We start from the raw sequence: 17,161 nt of genomic DNA on the forward strand, positions 1-17,161 counted from the left end.
AGCACAGCCAAGGGCCCTGGGCTGGAGGCCCCTCGCTTCCCTCTGCCTTCCAGAGGCAATGGCCTGGACTACATGGAGTTCCGCCTCTGGATTGGCCTACACTCAGCCATCCAGTGCCTTATCCTGGTGGCCACAGACGCCAGCTTTATCATCAAGTATATCACCCGCTTCACCGAGGAGGGCTTCTCGACCCTCATCAGCTTCATCTTCATCTACGATGCCATCAAGAAGATGATCGGTGCCTTCAAGTACTACCCCATCAACATGGACTTCAAGCCCGACTCCATCACCACCTACAAATGCGAGTGCGTCGCCCCGGATACAGGTGACCGGTAACCCTAGACGTGCCCTGGGCCCCCCGCCCGCCCTCCCCGCAGCTCTCTACTCAAATGCAAGAGAATGAGCTTTCCTGGGAGGAGCTGTTCAGCCAGGGGCTGACTGTCTGAAGGGAGCAAATGAAGGGTCTTGAACTCAGTTTTTGGAAGGAAACCAAGGAACAGTAGCTCCAATGAGGGTCACAATACCAGAACCCAGGGTTATAATCAGAAGGGAGCAGAGATACCCCATGAAGGGAAGAAGGCATGCTTTTCCTCAGTGTGGGGTAATGTGGAGCCCATACCTGTCAAGAATGCTGCCCAGGGTTTCCTGCTCCAGGCCAGAGGTAGACCAGATGGGGTCCAAGTCCCTCCCAGCTCCATGAATGCATGACACCATGAGCTCTCCCTGACACATCACTGCCAATGTGTTCCCATACACTGTAAGGTGAGACCACACCTACAGATGAGGACATGTCCAGGGTAGAGGGCTGGTCAGGGTTGGAAAGGGCCTGGCAATCATGTCATTTGAAGAACTGTTGGAAAATCTGAGGTTATTCAGCTTCTTAGAGAGGTATCAGAGAAGGACAGTCATGTCACAGGGAGTCATATTCACCCTGTGTAACTTCAGGATGCAGAACAAGACTGAGGAGCAGAAGCTCCAGGGAGCCAGATGCTGGCTGAATTCAGGGAAGAACTTCCAACAGTGGGAGCTGCCATCCTAAGAACTATTGGCCCCCTTGGGTGGTAGCAAGCTACTTAGCCACTACGTGGATGTCCATCTGCCAAGGGTGTTATAAAAAGGATCCCTGCACTGGGTGGGAGGCTGAATCAATCAACTGTGTGATAATTCTCAGTACCACTCCCGTGAAGTTCTTTTCTGCCCAAAAACTGTCACCTGTAAGTTAGGGCTTCCCATAGTCTGAACCCCTGGCCTCCTTCACAGTCATAATCGTGCCCCAAAGAGCCTTTAGTGGGATGTGCTCAGAGTGCCCAGGATGCTACAGAGCAGGGGCTGGAGACCCATTCATATATCTCTGAGCACCACCAGGCTGGATTCAAAGAGCAAACTGGGGTCCAGAGATCACCCAATGTCACACTGAACGTCAGTGTGCCTAGCTGTAAAAGAGGGACATCAACGCTGGCCCTGCCAGTCTCATGGAACTCTTGTGAAGTTTTCAAATTGGGATGGAGGAAATAAGTAGATACGGTGTTGTTCAGCCCTTTAATACATACTATCCATAAAAAATTGATCATAAGTCAATCAAAAATATTGGCTGCACAATGATTGTGCACCCCACTTTAGCCTAGGCCTTGTGGAAGATAAAGGTGTCCTGACCTTAGAGAGTGTGGTTTTGGTTGTACCCTCTCTTCCTCTGTCACTATACTGATTTTGTAATGAAGTTGAGACTTAATTTTTTTCTTTCACTTTTTCTATCACCAATTTTGAGTTATTCCATTAAAATCCAACAATAGGTGAAGTTGTCCTTTGTCCTGGGCCATGACATGTTGCTTGCACAGGGGATTGAGGAGACCCTACCTGCAGGCCCTTTTTGTTCTGCCCTAGAGCAAATTCTGCCTCTGTGGGCCCCATCAGGGCACTCCCATTTGCTGCTCATGTCCTCTGGACTGTGGATTCATCGCACTGAACACAAGTGTTCCTGCAAACATGGCTTTTGGAAGTACACGTCCTTGATCTCTTTCAGAAGTGGTCCAAGTTCTGGGGTCACATGGGGAGCTTCAGCCATTCTGAGCATCATCTGCCCACAGGAGAAATCAAACAGAGGGGTTCCCTAGGAACAGGGGATGTAGGAACATACAAGGTAGGATCTGAGGGCCCTCACAGAATCCACCTGCCTCCAAATAGCGCCCCCTCTGGCCTTTCCCAGGTGCCTGATGTCGCCTCATTCTTTTGGGTCATGCTGTTGCCATAGTTGTCCCTGGAAGCAGCATCAGCACCATCTGGGAACTTGTTAGAAATGCAAATTCTTGGGCCCCCCCCAAGACCTGGTGAATTAGAAACTCTAGGGTAGGGACAGCAATATGTTAACAAGCCTTCCAGGTGATTCTGATGCATGCTTAGGTTTGAGAACTACAGCTCTCTTGAACTATTAATTAGCAATACTGAGCCATAGATGTTCACTTTCTTCAGAGTAAAGGAGCCAGAACCAGGACAAGTTAGTTTTGATTAGCAGAATATGAAAGGGAAAGTTCTAGACCTTTAGGAGACTGGGGAAGGGGGAACTAACTGAGGAGGGTTTCTTTCACAGTCTATGGCCACTTGCTTGCTAATTGTTCCAATTTCCTGGTTTTACTGCAAAACCCAGTCTGACTGTGGCACACTACCACTCTTTGTCACTCTTCCTCATACGATCTTGTTTGGGGGCACACTCTTTTTAAATTTAATCTTGTTTCCATTGTAACTGATTTGTATTCTGTTTATGGATGCTGCACACACTGACTGGGCTGCTTTCAATCCCAAGTGAGTACCACTTTGTAAACACTAGAGTTTTAAAATATTTGATACTCAGACCCTCTCTGGAATTTTCCATGTTATATTTCTTCCTTCTTCATCTCAAAGTGGCTTTCAGATAAATCCTACAAAGTTCTTGATACAAAAGAATGGCTAAGCCTAAGCAGAAGACATCAAAGGAATGTCTGGTCTGACAACCTGGGGCCATAGGAAGGCGTGGGAACTCGCCAGGCTCAAGCGTTAGGTGGGAGTCCATGAGCGTTCACGTGGGTAGCCCCAAGTCAGCCTTCTTGCCCACCTTCTCTGCTCTGTTGTTAATTGTGCGTCATGTTCTCTTGGTCAGTGGTGGGAGTAGAGGGCAGCAGATGTCCTCGTTTCTAGTAAGTGAAGTTTTCTTCCTGATAATTGTAACAAACCTCTGGATTTGTAGAGCTTCTAGGAATATTCTGCCCTGGGTCAAGGCTGAATGCCTTAGCCACTCCCAGCTGCAACCGCCCCAGAAGCAGGCAACATAGAGGGGCCCTGTGATCCCATCTTCCCATGACAGCTTGTTGGAGATCAAAGAAGCTTCAAGAATAGCCTCTTCTGCCCTCTAGGTCCCTAACCACAGCCACAGAAGTCAGTGGGGTCTGCAGTGCATTTCCAGTAAACTGGCTGCTGGGCCCCCCTCCTCCTCCCCCAGAACCGCTGCAGAGGAACACTTAGTCGGCCTTCACTCGGAGGGGGAAGGCGAGGAGGACCTGGCCCTTCTCCTGCACCCGTGCAGTGCTGCAGCAAGACGGCCCTCCAAGGCCTGCCTTTGTAATGAATGGCTGCACCCCCCAGGGAGGGGATTACAGTTCCTCTCAACTCTTCTTGTGGCCCCTGAAGGGAGCCCTCCTATTCTCCCCTTACGGTTAGGGACACTGAGGCTGGGGAAGGGGAGTGCCCGGACGAGGGATGTGGGGCAAACAGCTGAGAGCAGTGCCTTTGGCTTCCTGATTCTCCTTCAGGTCCTGGACCTGGGTTTAATCTTCCTTGGCTTGTATTCAAGGCGCAGATTGGAGAAGATAAACAAGTCCTTACAGGCCCAGCTGACCTAAAAAAAAAAAAAAGCAGATATGAAGGAGGCGGGAGAGAAGGGAAGCGTATGTGGAGAGGAGCGGAGCAGGGAAGGACGCTTGCTGTGTAGAGTTGGGAGGTGTATGGCTCTGGGCCAGCCTGCCTGCTATGGAGCATGACTCCCCCAAGTATGAGCTGTGTGACCTTGGGCAATGGGCAGGTTACTTAACCTCTCTGGGCCTCAGTTACCTCATCTTTAAAATGGGGAGACTTCTTGGGGATGTAGGAACTTAGCAAGATGATGTGTCTAAAGGTTTTGCTTAGTGCATAGCATAGAGTAAGTTCTTTGAAAATGTTTTTTAAGTCTTAGAGCACAGACGTGGGTCCAGTGACTGGTAGGGATTCACAAGGCACGTTATCCACCAACTTGTGTTGGCACTTTGTCTTGGCAGCAGATTCCGCACTTCATTTTTTAAAGCCAGCCCTTGAGCATCAGACAGGAGCTGTCCTAGCTGGGCCCAGCTGGTCTGTCAGAGCTGTGGCACGGGCTCCCTCCACCACCCCTGCCCTCACTGGGCAAAGTGAGGAGAGTGAAGAGGGGCGGGGGTGCGATGAGCTGCCCTCACAATGGAAGCCAGTCCTTGGCTCAAAGGAACAGGAGGGAGATGGGAAAGGGTGGGGGCCCAGGAGAGGGGGTCGCAGGCTCCAGGCCCAGCAGCTGCTGACCCTTCCCCATGTCCTGTGCTCATCCACAGCAAATACAACTGTGTTCAATGCTTCAGCCCTGCTGCCACCAAACACCAACTCTTCTCTGGTAAGTCCTTTCCTCTTACGTCAGTCATTTGAGAGCTGCCGTTTGTCGATAGAGAGGGAAAAGTTAGGAAACCGAGACCATCTTGTAACAACCCAGACTTGCAGAGGTCAACCTCAGCTGTCCTTCAGGGTCACCTGTGGAACTTTTTAAATGCATATCTTTCTTTTAAGTACAAACTGTCAAAATTCCATTTTAAAACGTGCCTCATTCCATTAGATCCATGTGCATAAATATCACACACACACACACACACACACACACACGAAGGGGCGGTAGAGGTTAGGAATAGTAAGCAGGGCTGCAAAAATGGAGCTGTACGTGAAGTTTCCCATCCATCTTTCTACCTCTTCCTGCAATTTCTACTTAGGATCCCAATTCCCACCCAGCCCCAGAAAGTTTATTAATGCTCCACCCGCCCTACCTGAATCTGATCTGTCCTTTGTGCTCTTGAGTCCCTGGCCCCCGGATCTTGTCTCTCTCCCAATAATGATGTGCAGTGGCCCTCAAGAGGTGGTGCCCAGCCTGTGGCTCCAATGGTGGGAATCCAAAACCAGGCAAAGGGCAGCCCTGGAAGGCCTTGGGGGAGATGGTTGGACTTTCAGTGGCCCTGAGGTTGCTCCTTCAGTCACTCCTGCACAGGCAGCTGGCTGCTCAGTTGGCAAGTTAACCTAAGGTTTTTCAAATATCTGATTTTGACGGGGGGAGAATGGAATCAGTTGGTGCCTATGTCTGAATACTTATTGTATGAAAGGTGCTGTGCACACTGTGAGGGCTAAAAAGACGTAAGGAACAGATGTGGCCCCCCGCTCCAACTGGCCTGCAATAAGCTTGTGGAGACGAACCTGAGAAGTAATGGGATAGCACAAGCAGAGCATGCCATGTGTCAAATACCAGCCCAATGTGTCCTTCCAGCCCTGGAGGCAGGAGGCACCTGCAAGCTGGAGGTCAGGGAGAGCCTCATGGAGAAAGTGGAACATGATCTGGTCTTCAAGGTTGGAAAAGTTGGTTCTGTAGACAGAAGCACATTCCAGGCTGAGGGACCAGCAGAGACAGAGGGCACAGGGGGAAAAGCATAAAACCTGTTCCGAGGATGGTGCGGGGACCACGGTCGAGACAGCGTGAGGATGGGGGATGGAACAGGGAAACCTCGAGAGATGGGCGAGGAGGGAGCCCAGACCAGAGACGTGCAGAGGCCTGCTACCCTGCAGGGGGCGTTTCTAATCGCTGCAGTGACTGAGGCATGCAGCTGACGTTCAGCACATGGCTGGGCCCCTCCATGCGGTTTTCTCTGACCCTGAGCTTTTTCATAGCTTGGCGGTCTCAGGGACCCAATAGCGTGAGAGCAAACACTGCAAGGCCTCTTGAGGCCTAGACTCAGAACCTGCTCAGAGCCACTTCCTCCCCATTCTCTTGGTCTAAGCAGGCCCAGGGCCAGCCCAGATTCAAAGGGGAGGAGAAATAGACTTCACCTTTTGATGGGAGGGGTCACATTGCCAAGGAGTGTGGACCCAGGAGGCCTGATTCACTGGGGACCATTATTCTATCATACTACCACCTTTCTCTTAATCCAAACATCCAGTGTAGCTAGTTGCAAGCATCTGTTTACTTCCTTATATAGGTTCCTGAACATTACATGTTAATTTTTTAAAATATACATTAAATTTTCTTATAAATTACTTATTTTATTCCTCCTTTTATATACTTAAAAACATATAGGTGAATACACACATATATATATGTACACACATATATATGCTTAGGAACATATATGTATGAATATATGTTATTATATATGTTATCATATATATTCATACAGTCATAAGCCACATAATGACATTTCAGTCAATGACAGACCCCATATATGACAGTGGTCCCATAGATTAGTACTATACAGCCTAGGTGTGTAGTGGGCTATACCATCCAGGTTTGTGTAAGTGCAGTCTATGATGTTTGCACAACAATGAAATCACCTAACAATGCATTTCTAAGAACATATCCCCATCAGAATGTTAAGCAACATACGACTGTATATATATAAAATTATGTGTGCCCTGGATTTTAGGCATCTGGGGCCCCAAAAGGGGCAATGACTGAAGTGACTGACCCAAGAGAGGTCTGACAAGGGTCGGGTGTGAGCCCCAATACGTGAAAGGGTGTGCATAGGGGAAGGAAGGGGAGGATAAATGTGAGGCACTCCAGGAAGGAGGTGCCAACAGTGGTTGACTGACTGAGCCGGGGGCCAGGCCTGCTGAGGGAGAGGGCATCCCAGCCTCTGCGCTGTTCTTCCTCACTAACCAAACAGTGCATCCTAGAACACAGTGAAGAACACTTGTCAGATCCTGTCTTCCCAGGGAGCCTCCTGCTTGTCATTCCTTGAAGCAGCCTGTCCCCAGGAACATCACTCTGTTGCTGGGCACTATCGTGGGGCAGGAGGGCTGGGGCCCCTCAGAGGGTGGGAGGGGGTTGTGGGCTGCCTGGAGACTGCAGAGGGGAGGACACTGCTGACCTGCCAGGAAGGTCCTGACCCTTTCTCTCCTGTGCTTGGTCTCCAAGTACAACCCCCTTAACCTCACAGCGCTGGACTGGTCCCTGCTGAGCAAGAAGGAGTGTCTGAACTACGGTGGGCGCCTGCTCGGGAACTCCTGCCAGTTCGTCCCAGACCTGGCTCTCATGTCTTTCATCCTTTTCTTCGGGACGTACTCCATGACCCTGACCCTGAAGAAGTTCAAATTCAGCCGCTATTTCCCTACCAAGGTAAGCTCATCCTGCAGGTAGGAGGGGACCTACAGGCAGACCATGCACGAGGTCTCCCCGAGAGGGTTCTGGCCTACTGACAGGATGGACACCATATCAGCGCTGGCTCACGATGGGTTTCAACTTACAAGCACAGACTTGGAGTCAGAGAGAACTGGGTTCCCGTGTTGTCAAGACAGGGGCCTCACCTGACGTGATGGAGAATGAGAGATATTGGCAAAAGTTAGTGGGAAGAGAGGTTTAATTATGTAACTTAAAAGTACAAAGGAAACCCAAAGAAGGAGTTTAAAACTAATTCTCAAAGATTAGGAATGAGGAAAGGGCAGGAGGGCTAGCACAAGCAGGCTAGATCCTTAACACATAATGCCTTAAATCAGTAAATCAAAATATAAGAAGTATCAGCATATTAGTTAATGACTTGCAGGAAACCACCAGAACAACTGACATCAAGCTGACACACGTGGGTGTATCAGGAAGCGGGGACTGGAGTGGGGAAAGGTGAGGTGGGGACTTAGCTTTTTACACGATGTGGGTTTCTAATTAATTATATATGTTATTTTATTAACAATTTTAAAGAGGGGTAGAGGGTACAGGGAATGAATTCAGTGTGCCATCACCTGCCCCTGTCCTTGCCAACTTCTCTCCTGCTGTTCTCTGGAAATTGCTGTCTCTGGAGAGATATGGAAAAGGTGGCAGAGTGGACGTCAGTGAGGAAGGGCAGTCAGAGGCCAGGGAGGTGAGATCCGAACCTGGAAACAGAGGAGCAAAAGCGAAGGACTCGTGGCAGGCCCGGTGGCACAGCAGTTAAGTTCACACGTTCCACTTTGGTCGCCTGGGGTTTGCCAGTTCAGATCCCGGGTGCGGACATGGCGCCACTCAGCAAGCCATGCTGTGGCAGGCGTCCCACATATAAAGTAGAGGAAGATGGGCACAGATGTTAGCTCAGGGCCAGTCTTCCTTAGCAAAAAGAGGAGGGTTGGCAGCAGATGTTAGCTCAGGTCTAATCTTCCTCAAAAAAAAAAAAAAGAGTGAAGGACTCTTAGTGGACAGAAGGTCTGAGAGTAGCTGGGAGTCCCCAGCAGAGTTGGGGGCCTCCCTCCCATCTCAGGTGGCAGTGCAACAATCTGTCACAGGTTTTTAGGAGCTCAGATTTCCTTCAACCCTTGCCGTTGCCACCCCTGATGGGTGACCTAGTTCAGTCTGTCATTCCAGAAAATATCTTCAGCAATGGCTACCACGCCACATGGATAATAACAATTCCCACTTTGGCCGTTATGTGCCAAGCCCTCTGACTGTGTCATAGCTCGCTGAAGCCTATGAGGTAGGTCTATCATTATCTCCATTTTACAGATCAGAAAACTGAGGCTCCAAGAGATGACATGCTTCCCAAAGGTCAGCCTTCTGGCAGGGCAGAGCCAGGATTTGAGTCTTGGTCTGCTGACTTCACAGCCCAAGCTCTTAACACTTCTCCAATTTGCTGCCTGAGAACTGGGTCCGCCTTGAGGTGGCGGGGTATTTCACTCACTGGCTCACCTTTCTGCAGGTCCGGGCCCTGGTAGCTGACTTTTCCATTATCTTCTCCATCCTGCTGTTCTGTGGAATCGATGCCTGTTTCGGCCTGGCAACCCCCAAGCTGCACGTGCCCAGTGTCATCAAGGTTGGCTCCCGACCCCTGCTCTGGGCAGTTGCTCTGCCTGCCCACCAGCTGCCGATCCTTTCCCCTCTACACTGATCAAACTTTCATCTCCTCTCTGCTAAGCAACTATGTGGGTTCTCTGTGTATGCCCCGCCCTTCCTCTACACAGCCTCCCAGGGAGTGATCCTCCAACACGGTGGGTTGGGGACATATTCACAATGAAATCCTGCTGTGTAGTCATGGTGTAGGGAAGGTGCTGGAATGCACCCCCCAGCCCAGCTGAAGCCCCTTATTTCCACTTGAGGGTCTACAATTCCCTGACCCCTGGTGGTTTTCTAGTGAGGCCACCTGAGATCTGTTGAAAATGATCCCTTAGTACAGTGATTCTCAAAGTGGGGTCCCCAGACCAGCATCACATCATCTCTTGGGAACTTTTTAGAAATTCAATTTGTCAGTCCCACCCTGATCGACAGCATCAGAAATCTGGGGATGGGGCCCAGCCTCTCCAGGGGATTTTGGGGCCTGCTCAAGTGTGAGAACCATTGCTTCAGAAACTCCTCATTAGTCCAGAGCTGGTGCCATTTGCTGTAGCTGAGCTTGAGCCTGCTCCCTCACAAGGAGCACCAGCCATCTACCCTGCGCTGGGAGGTGCAGGGTCTAGAACTGACCCTCCTTGCCTTTGAGGTCTTGACCTTCACAATTTTATTTCAGGGTTCTCCTAAGTAGCTTAAACACATCTCAAAAACTCATGCTAACCTTGAAAATTAAAGTACCTATTTCTTTTTATTTTTTAAACAATGGGTTTCTTTTTTATTTTTTTGAGGAAGATTAGCCGTGAGCTAACATCTGCTGCCAATCCTCCTCTTTTTGCTGAGGAAGACTGACCCTGAGCTAACATCCGTGCCCATCTTCCTCTACTTTATTTGTGGAATGCCTATGACAGCATGGCTTGCCAAGCGGCACCATGTCTGCACCCGGGATCCGAACTGGCAAATCCCGGGCCACCGAAGCGGAACATGCACACCTAACTGCTGCACCACTGGGCCGGCCCCTCTATTTCTCTTAAATAAAACAAAAGATAAACTTCAGTCCAGCTCCTGCGTAGATAATCTCTATTCTCAGTATGCACGTCTGAATTGATGCCCAGCATCTCACAGACAGTTCTGTAACGCTCCCCAGACAGGTGACTCAGAGGAGAGGCAGAAGCATCAGGCACTGGCCCATCAAATTCTTGCCTGTGGGCATCTCTGCTGCTTGTTATTTTGCAGTCAGTGACTGTAAGCTCTCTCCCAGCGCCCTCTGACCCTGCATCTCCCTGTTTCCCAACCAGTCCCAGTGCAGCTGCCACAAATGATCTTAGTTCTGCAGACACCACGCCCTTCCGTAGTCTGTCTGCCTCCGTGGTCTCTTTTAAGTTGCAGATGCCCAACGTCTTTAAGGGAAAAGATTGCACTTGAAAAGTACCCCAGGTGGGGGAATGGCGGGGAGACGGGAGAGTGGGCCCGGGCAGCAAGTGCACTGGGACAAGGGAGAGAGGAAAGGGCCCTCTCCCTTTGCTCCGCTCAGCCCACGCGGCCTGACCGAGGCTGGTTCGTGGCCCCCTTCGGGAAGAACCCGTGGTGGGTGTACCTGGCGAGCATCCTGCCCGCCCTGCTGGTGACCATCCTGATCTTCATGGACCAGCAGATCACGGCCGTCATAGTCAACCGGAAGGAGAACAAGCTGAGGGTAAGGCTGTGCTAGGAGCAGGGCACAACCTCTTTCTTCCCACAAAGTCGGAGGAATGAAAGTGGGTGATGGTGCTGCTGTCAAAATTTTGGGCCATTTGTGAAGCAAAATATGAGGCCAGAAGACCGGAGTTCTGGGGTTTGGGGGAGAGGACTGTGACCTCCAGATGGGGGTAAGGCCAGCAGGGCCAGGGGGACTTGATCCAAGGACCAGACTGAGCCCAGGGTGGGTCACTGGGCACAGCTTGCTTCCTTCTCCCAAAGGGACCCTCCAGCTCTGCATCTCCTGATAGTGAACTTGGGAGTCTGAGAAGATCCTAACTGGGATATTGACCCAGAACCAGGAGGCAGAGGAGCATACTTAGCCCTCCTGGTCCTTGCAACTCCCCTCCCTGCCTCTGAAGAGATTCAGGCTACCCTCTTCCCATCCCAATCTGGACCTCTCTAGACTGGGTCTAGGGCCTGCGCCAACTGGGCCCCTCATTGAGGAGATATTGTGGCCACTGGGTAGGACCCTTCTTCCTAAGGACCCAAGCCCAGGGCCTCTGCAAGGCTGAACACTCCTCTCCTCCTTCGCCTGTATACTTTCCCCTGGTTCACCAAACTCTGGGGTTGGTAAGGCCTGAGCACCTCAGGGTGGTGGCCCCCTCAGAGTACCTTCTAGAAGGCCCAGGAGACCGCCCCACTGCCCCCAACATGTTCCACAAAGATGGCCGCTTTGGGGAGATTTCTGTCTCTCCCACCCTACCCCAACATGTGGTCAGGAACAGGCTCCTGAGACAGCTTCTTCCCTCCTGCTGCCCTGCAGAAGTCTGCCGGCTACCATCTGGACCTGTTCTGGGTGGGCATCCTCATGGCCCTATGCTCCTTCATGGGGCTGCCCTGGTACGTGGCTGCCACGGTCATCTCCATCGCCCACATCGACAGCCTCAAGATGGAGACGGAGACCAGTGCCCCTGGGGAGCAGCCCCAGTTCCTGGGAGTCAGGTAGGTGGGAGTCAGGGCCTGGGAACCACCTGAGCAGGAGTGGTCAGGTTGGGGGAGGGGAAGCAGATTTTTCTTACCATCAAAGTATTTGGGTGAAAAGGGGCCCTGCTCTGACAGCCCAGGAACCACAGAGATGGGAGTGATATTCCCAAAGGTAGAGAAGAAGGAGACGAAAACTCAGTTCTAAGTGGTGTTTTTTTCTTTATAGATTCCAAGCAGCACACCACCATCCCCTAAACACGCGCTCTCACCAATCACCTATGTAGGCCACACAAGGGCCCCACAGGGCCCCTTCTGACCTGTCCCTTCAAGACCCCCTGCCCCCACTGCCCCCGAAAGCCCTCCTGTGGGTTCAGGTCCTGCTCAATCTCCTTTCCTCAGAAAGCCTTCCCAGGACCACTCGCATCCCTGGGCTGTGGCCCATGGCCTGTCACCTCGTTCCTTCACCTGTCCCTCCTCTCACCCCCATGCCAGGTCCTGTACCTGTTTCAGGCGGGGAAGCTCATCTTCCACCTCTCAGGGCTCCAGGGTGAGCCCACGCCAGACACTGGCATTCTCATAAGTGGCTCTTCTAAGAGCTTCTCCCTACTGCCTCAGAATACCTGGGCTGCCCAGCCTGCCCCAAGAGAGGTTTCTCTGGTCAGGGCTGTGTCCCCTCCTGGGCCTCTGAGCCCCAGATGGGTGGGTCTGAGCAATCTGCCCCAGAGCCCCCAGCTCCCACCTGGGTTGTGCCTGGGTGATCAGAAAACACACCTGCCCTCCTCCAGTAGCCAGGCCCTCTTCGCCCGAAGCCTCATGAGTCATGCCCCACAAATGTGGGATCTAATAAGATCAGTAATAATCAAAGGGCAGGAATAATAGCTCTATATCCCATTTCATCCTCAAACAACCCCCTGGGGTAGGAGCCATTATCTCCATTCTACGGAGGCTAAAGACATTTAGCCTCATGCCTGATGCCACACAACTAGTAAGTGGCAGAGCCACACCCAAGTCAGTCTGGCTCATGCACCCTATTAGCCACTGCACTCAACAAGCTCCTGAACGCCCCTATAAAATGCCCTCTCTCCCCATGCACCAGTTAGCTGGGTCTCTGGTAGTGGGCTTACTCTCTGGAATGAGGAGCAAGGAGACGACAAGGCCTTGGGCACAAGCTTCAGATGCCCACAGAGGGCCAGAGGGCTGGACTGGCCGTGGAGTATCTCCCAGGCCACCCTCACCATGAGCTCTTCTCCGCCAGGGAGCAGAGAGTAACCGGCACCATCGTCTTCATCCTGACGGGGATCTCCGTCTTCCTGGCTCCCATCCTGAAGGTGAGACTCTGCACCCTCCACCAGGGCCCCGTCCCCTGAGAAAGCGCTGGCCTGATGGCTCAGAGGTGGGAGAAGATCCCCACATGGTCCCTAAAAAGGCAGGATCCTCTTAGGCCAAAGAGATGTTCCATCATCATCGTTGTTTTCTGGAATATTGCGTCTTTTATTATCAGCACCAGGCAATCCTCACTGCTCTTTCCCACCCCTCCCAGGGCCCACCCCCGCCTTTCTGGAGAACACTCTTCCCTCAGGAAGTTCTGCCAAGTTCCATCCTTGCTTAGATCACAGGCCTCCCGAGCTGGTTGTGTTTCCATGTTAGTGTGGTTTATGGCTCACTAGAGGCCTCCCTGCTCACCCATCTTCTGAAGTTTAAGACTTCCAGAGGGGAGGCGTCTGCAGCTGCTCTCGGGCCTGTCCTCTGCTCCTCTGTCTTGCATGTCTTGGGCACATAGTGACCTTTTCCCACACAGTTTGAGCTCCTCTTGCTCATGTCCTTCCAGACCAGCTAGAAGAGACGAAATCAACTGGGAGTATGTTGGGAGCATGTGTCCTCAGAATGGTCTCTCCATTCCAGTTACCTGTTGTATTTGTCTGCCTGGGCTGCCATGATGAAGTGCCACACACTGGGGGGCTTAACAGACGTGTATTTTCTCACGGTTCCGGTGGCCAGAAGTTCAACATCACCGTAGCTGCCGGTTTGGTTTCTTCTGAGGTCTGTCTGCTTGGCTTGTGGATGGCACCTCCCCGCTGTGTCCTCACGTGGTCTTTCCTCTGCATGTGCACGTCTGTGTCCTAACCCTCCCTTCTTATAAGGACACCAGTCATATTGGATAAGGGTCTACCCTTGGGACCTCATTTTACCTTCATCACCTCTTTAAAGATCCTGTCTCCAAAGTCAGTCATGTTCTGAGGTGCTGGGGGTTAGGACTTCAACATACGAATTTTCAGGACACAGTTCAGCCCGTAAACATATCAATGGCCCTTCCTTTTAATCAATGCATACGAAAGACTCCTTTCTTGAATTAAGCTTCCTTATAGTTACCCCAATCTTTGTGATATTTTCCCTCTTTGAAGATCTCAAAACAGCTGATTCAGGGATAAGCTTGTAAAAAAGAAAGACTAAAGAACGATGATGTTAATTGATTTGTTTACAATGAAAAATATATCTGGCTTGAGAACTGGTGCTGGGCACAGCCAAGCAGTAAGTTTGAATTTGGGTATTTTTTTAAGGGATGTTTCCATTGTACAGGAAACAGATTACGTACAGGCAGGCAGGCATTTTGTTTATTTAAAAGTGTATTTTAAATGGCCAGGGAATATTTACTTTTGTGGAGAGGGTCCCAAAGAACCATCGTGCACGTCACTCCCCATACCCTTTAACAGACAAGGATTTGCATGAAAGAGCTCCAGTCCAAGAATGTTGTACTTTAGGGCCAAAAGTTCCTATGAACACTTTGCAGATGGCGATGCGCCCGTGCCTGCGAGAGCACGGCAGACCTCAGGCAGTGCCAGGCCCACCGCCCGCTGCTGAGTGTGTTCAGCGATTTAGTCATCTCACGCCAGCTCTTAGCGTGTTTGAATAGAACACAAAGCAGTTAGAAAATTCCACTACAGTACCCCTCCTTTTGTTCCATTTACAATGTGATCAATTATCCTATGGCACATTTATTCTGAGTATAAATTTTCTAGGCTTTTGCACTCAGATGTTTGACATATCTGATTTTAGTAAATTTTTGTTTTGCACTAATATTGTCTATCTTCTTAATATAAATAGCATGCCCACAGCGTCTACTCAAAATAATTGAAATGAAAATAGTTCTGTGCATAAGATTTGGCATTGCCAAAGCCATCGATGGTCGTCCTTTAAATGATGTATGGTCACATTTCTCATTCTTGGGTGATATGTAATAGTTTTCTATTTTAAGCAGTAATGGAAATTCCTTTCTGCTGCAGTTCTTGGCTCAAACGTTGTAACTTTTCCAAGCTGTGGACTGTATTTCTGTATTCATTCATGCATCTTATCAAAATAGATGGACTCTATAAACAGAGTAAGATGTCAGATATAGGAAATGCTAAGTATTACTCTGGCCGTCATGGAAAAGTTTTCATGGGTCCACATGGCTCCAAATGCTCTGATATTATCTTCGCATTCTATCATAAAAGGATTTCAAAAATCCTGCCCATGTCCTTTAACAATAGGAGTGGGAAAATACAGCATCTTATTTAACCATCAATTAATCTGTTTGATAAATTTTATAGCAGGGAGACCTATTTAGATTTTATTGATCATAAGATTTAGGGTTTCTGATTTGATTATAGTCATGCATCACTTAACAACTGGGAGACTTCAGTTGATGCTCCAGTAGATACTGAGATCTTAGATTTAATCCCAGAATTTATTTCCAATTAAGAAAATTTTCCATACAGCTTGTTTAACTTTTTGCAACTGTAAGTTTGCCCGGGTCTGTCAAATTAGGCATGGCCGAGCGCTGGACTCGTAGAGAACTTGCACTGGAGAGCTGTCTACCCAAGACCATACTTCAGTTGAAAGTTTTCATTCTTTTTTATGTAGCCAACAGAGGAGAAGTCCCCTGATGCTACAAATGTTAGAGGGTGCAAACTAGATCCTAGTTACTACTGTTTCTATTTTCATTAGTGTTTCTATATCAGTTATTAACGACACCTGTTTTTGTACCAGTTCCTCCAGTAGAGTTCCGTTCCAGGGCTTCTCAAATTTTAATGTGTATAAAAATCACCTGGGGAGGGGCCAGCCTCGGGGTGTAATGGTTAGGCTCGCACACTCTCCTTCAGTGGCCCGGGGTTCGCAAGTTCTGATCCCGGGTGTGGACCTATGCACTGCTCATCAAGTCATGCTGTGGCGATGTCCCATATACAAAGTGGAGGAGGATGGGCATGGATGTTCGCTCAGGGCTAATCTTCCTCAGCAAAGGAGGAAGATTGGCAAGGGATGTTAGCTCAGGGCCAATCTTCCTCACAAAAAAAAAACAAAGAAAAAAAATCACCTAGAAGGGGCGAGCCCCGTGGCTGAGTGGTTAAGTTCCCATGCTCCGTTTCAGCAGCTCAGAGTTTTACTAGTTCAGATCCTGGGCACGGACCTAGCACCACTCATCAAGCCATGCTGAGGCAGCGTCCCACATAGCAGAACTGGAAGGACCTACAACTAGAATATACAACTGTGTACTGGGGGGCTTCGGGGAGAAGAAGAGAAAAAATAAAGATTGGGAACAGATGTTAGCTCAGGGCCAATCTTTAAAAAAAAATCACTTGAGAATCTTGTTAAATGAAGATACTGATTCAGTAGGTCTGAGAGGGGCCCAAAATTTTGCATTTTTAACAGACTCAGAGGTGATGCCAGTGATGCTCGTCCAACGACCACACTGAGCAGCAAGGAATGAAATCCCCCCCATGTTATCAATGGATGGTTGTGCTGATATTAGCCAGAGTGATGTTTATTGTTAGAGGATCAGTGATAATCTTCAGTCCTTCTATCACCAATTTGCGAATCTTTGGTTATCTTGCCAAATGAGAGCACTGGGGGGTGAAGTGGGCATGCATGTGATGGGCGGCATAAATGACCTACACACTCAGCTCTGCAGATTCTCAGTCCATCCCAAGCCCCAAAGGCTTTTTGTTTTGTTTCCTTCTTTGCTCGCATCTTACCCCAGCTCTTCAGGACTGTGGGTTTCTGCATTCTGCCTCAGAGGAACTCTTGCCCATGTCAGAAGCTCCCCCCTGGGCTCCATGTTATTCTCATGGTCTCAGCCTCAAATGATATAGGAAGGCCATGGTGTTCTTATGTCTGTGGGACTGCGGTCATTGTTGACCGCTTAATGAGTGACACAAAGCTGACACTAGAGGCAACTTTTTGCCACTTTACTATGTGATTAACATTTGAGAAGGGTCCTTCCCTGGGGATCTAAGGGAGTGCTGTCCTGATTAATCTAGAATTTGAGCTAACAGCCCCATCACTGGTCGGAGTGGGATGTCATGGGCCTCTGGGATTTTCTGAGAAAGCTCCTTGAGCCTGCAAATGACAGGACTGGAGACAGTTTCCTAGGCTTGATAATGCAGTGACTTGATAATC

General features: G+C 49.8%; 1 protein-coding gene across 3 annotated transcripts in view; it reads left to right on the forward strand.

The window, feature by feature from the left end:
- Positions 1 to 17,161, forward strand: part of SLC4A5 (solute carrier family 4 member 5) — a 116,119-nt gene that overhangs the window by 87,686 nt on the left and 11,272 nt on the right. For all 3 annotated transcript variants that reach the window (XM_044772693.2, XM_044772692.2, XM_070511932.1), the window contains 7 exons: positions 54 to 325; positions 4,584 to 4,642; positions 7,196 to 7,396; positions 8,940 to 9,053; positions 10,599 to 10,760; positions 11,568 to 11,746; positions 12,984 to 13,056. In XM_044772693.2, coding sequence (XP_044628628.1) covers positions 54 to 325; positions 4,584 to 4,642; positions 7,196 to 7,396; positions 8,940 to 9,053; positions 10,599 to 10,760; positions 11,568 to 11,746; positions 12,984 to 13,056 — 1,060 coding nt within the window. The remainder of the gene's footprint in view (positions 1 to 53; positions 326 to 4,583; positions 4,643 to 7,195; positions 7,397 to 8,939; positions 9,054 to 10,598; positions 10,761 to 11,567; positions 11,747 to 12,983; positions 13,057 to 17,161) is intronic.

Source organism: Equus asinus, chromosome 6 (assembly GCF_041296235.1).
Source record: "Equus asinus isolate D_3611 breed Donkey chromosome 6, EquAss-T2T_v2, whole genome shotgun sequence".
Taxonomy (NCBI): domain Eukaryota; kingdom Metazoa; phylum Chordata; class Mammalia; order Perissodactyla; family Equidae; genus Equus; species Equus asinus.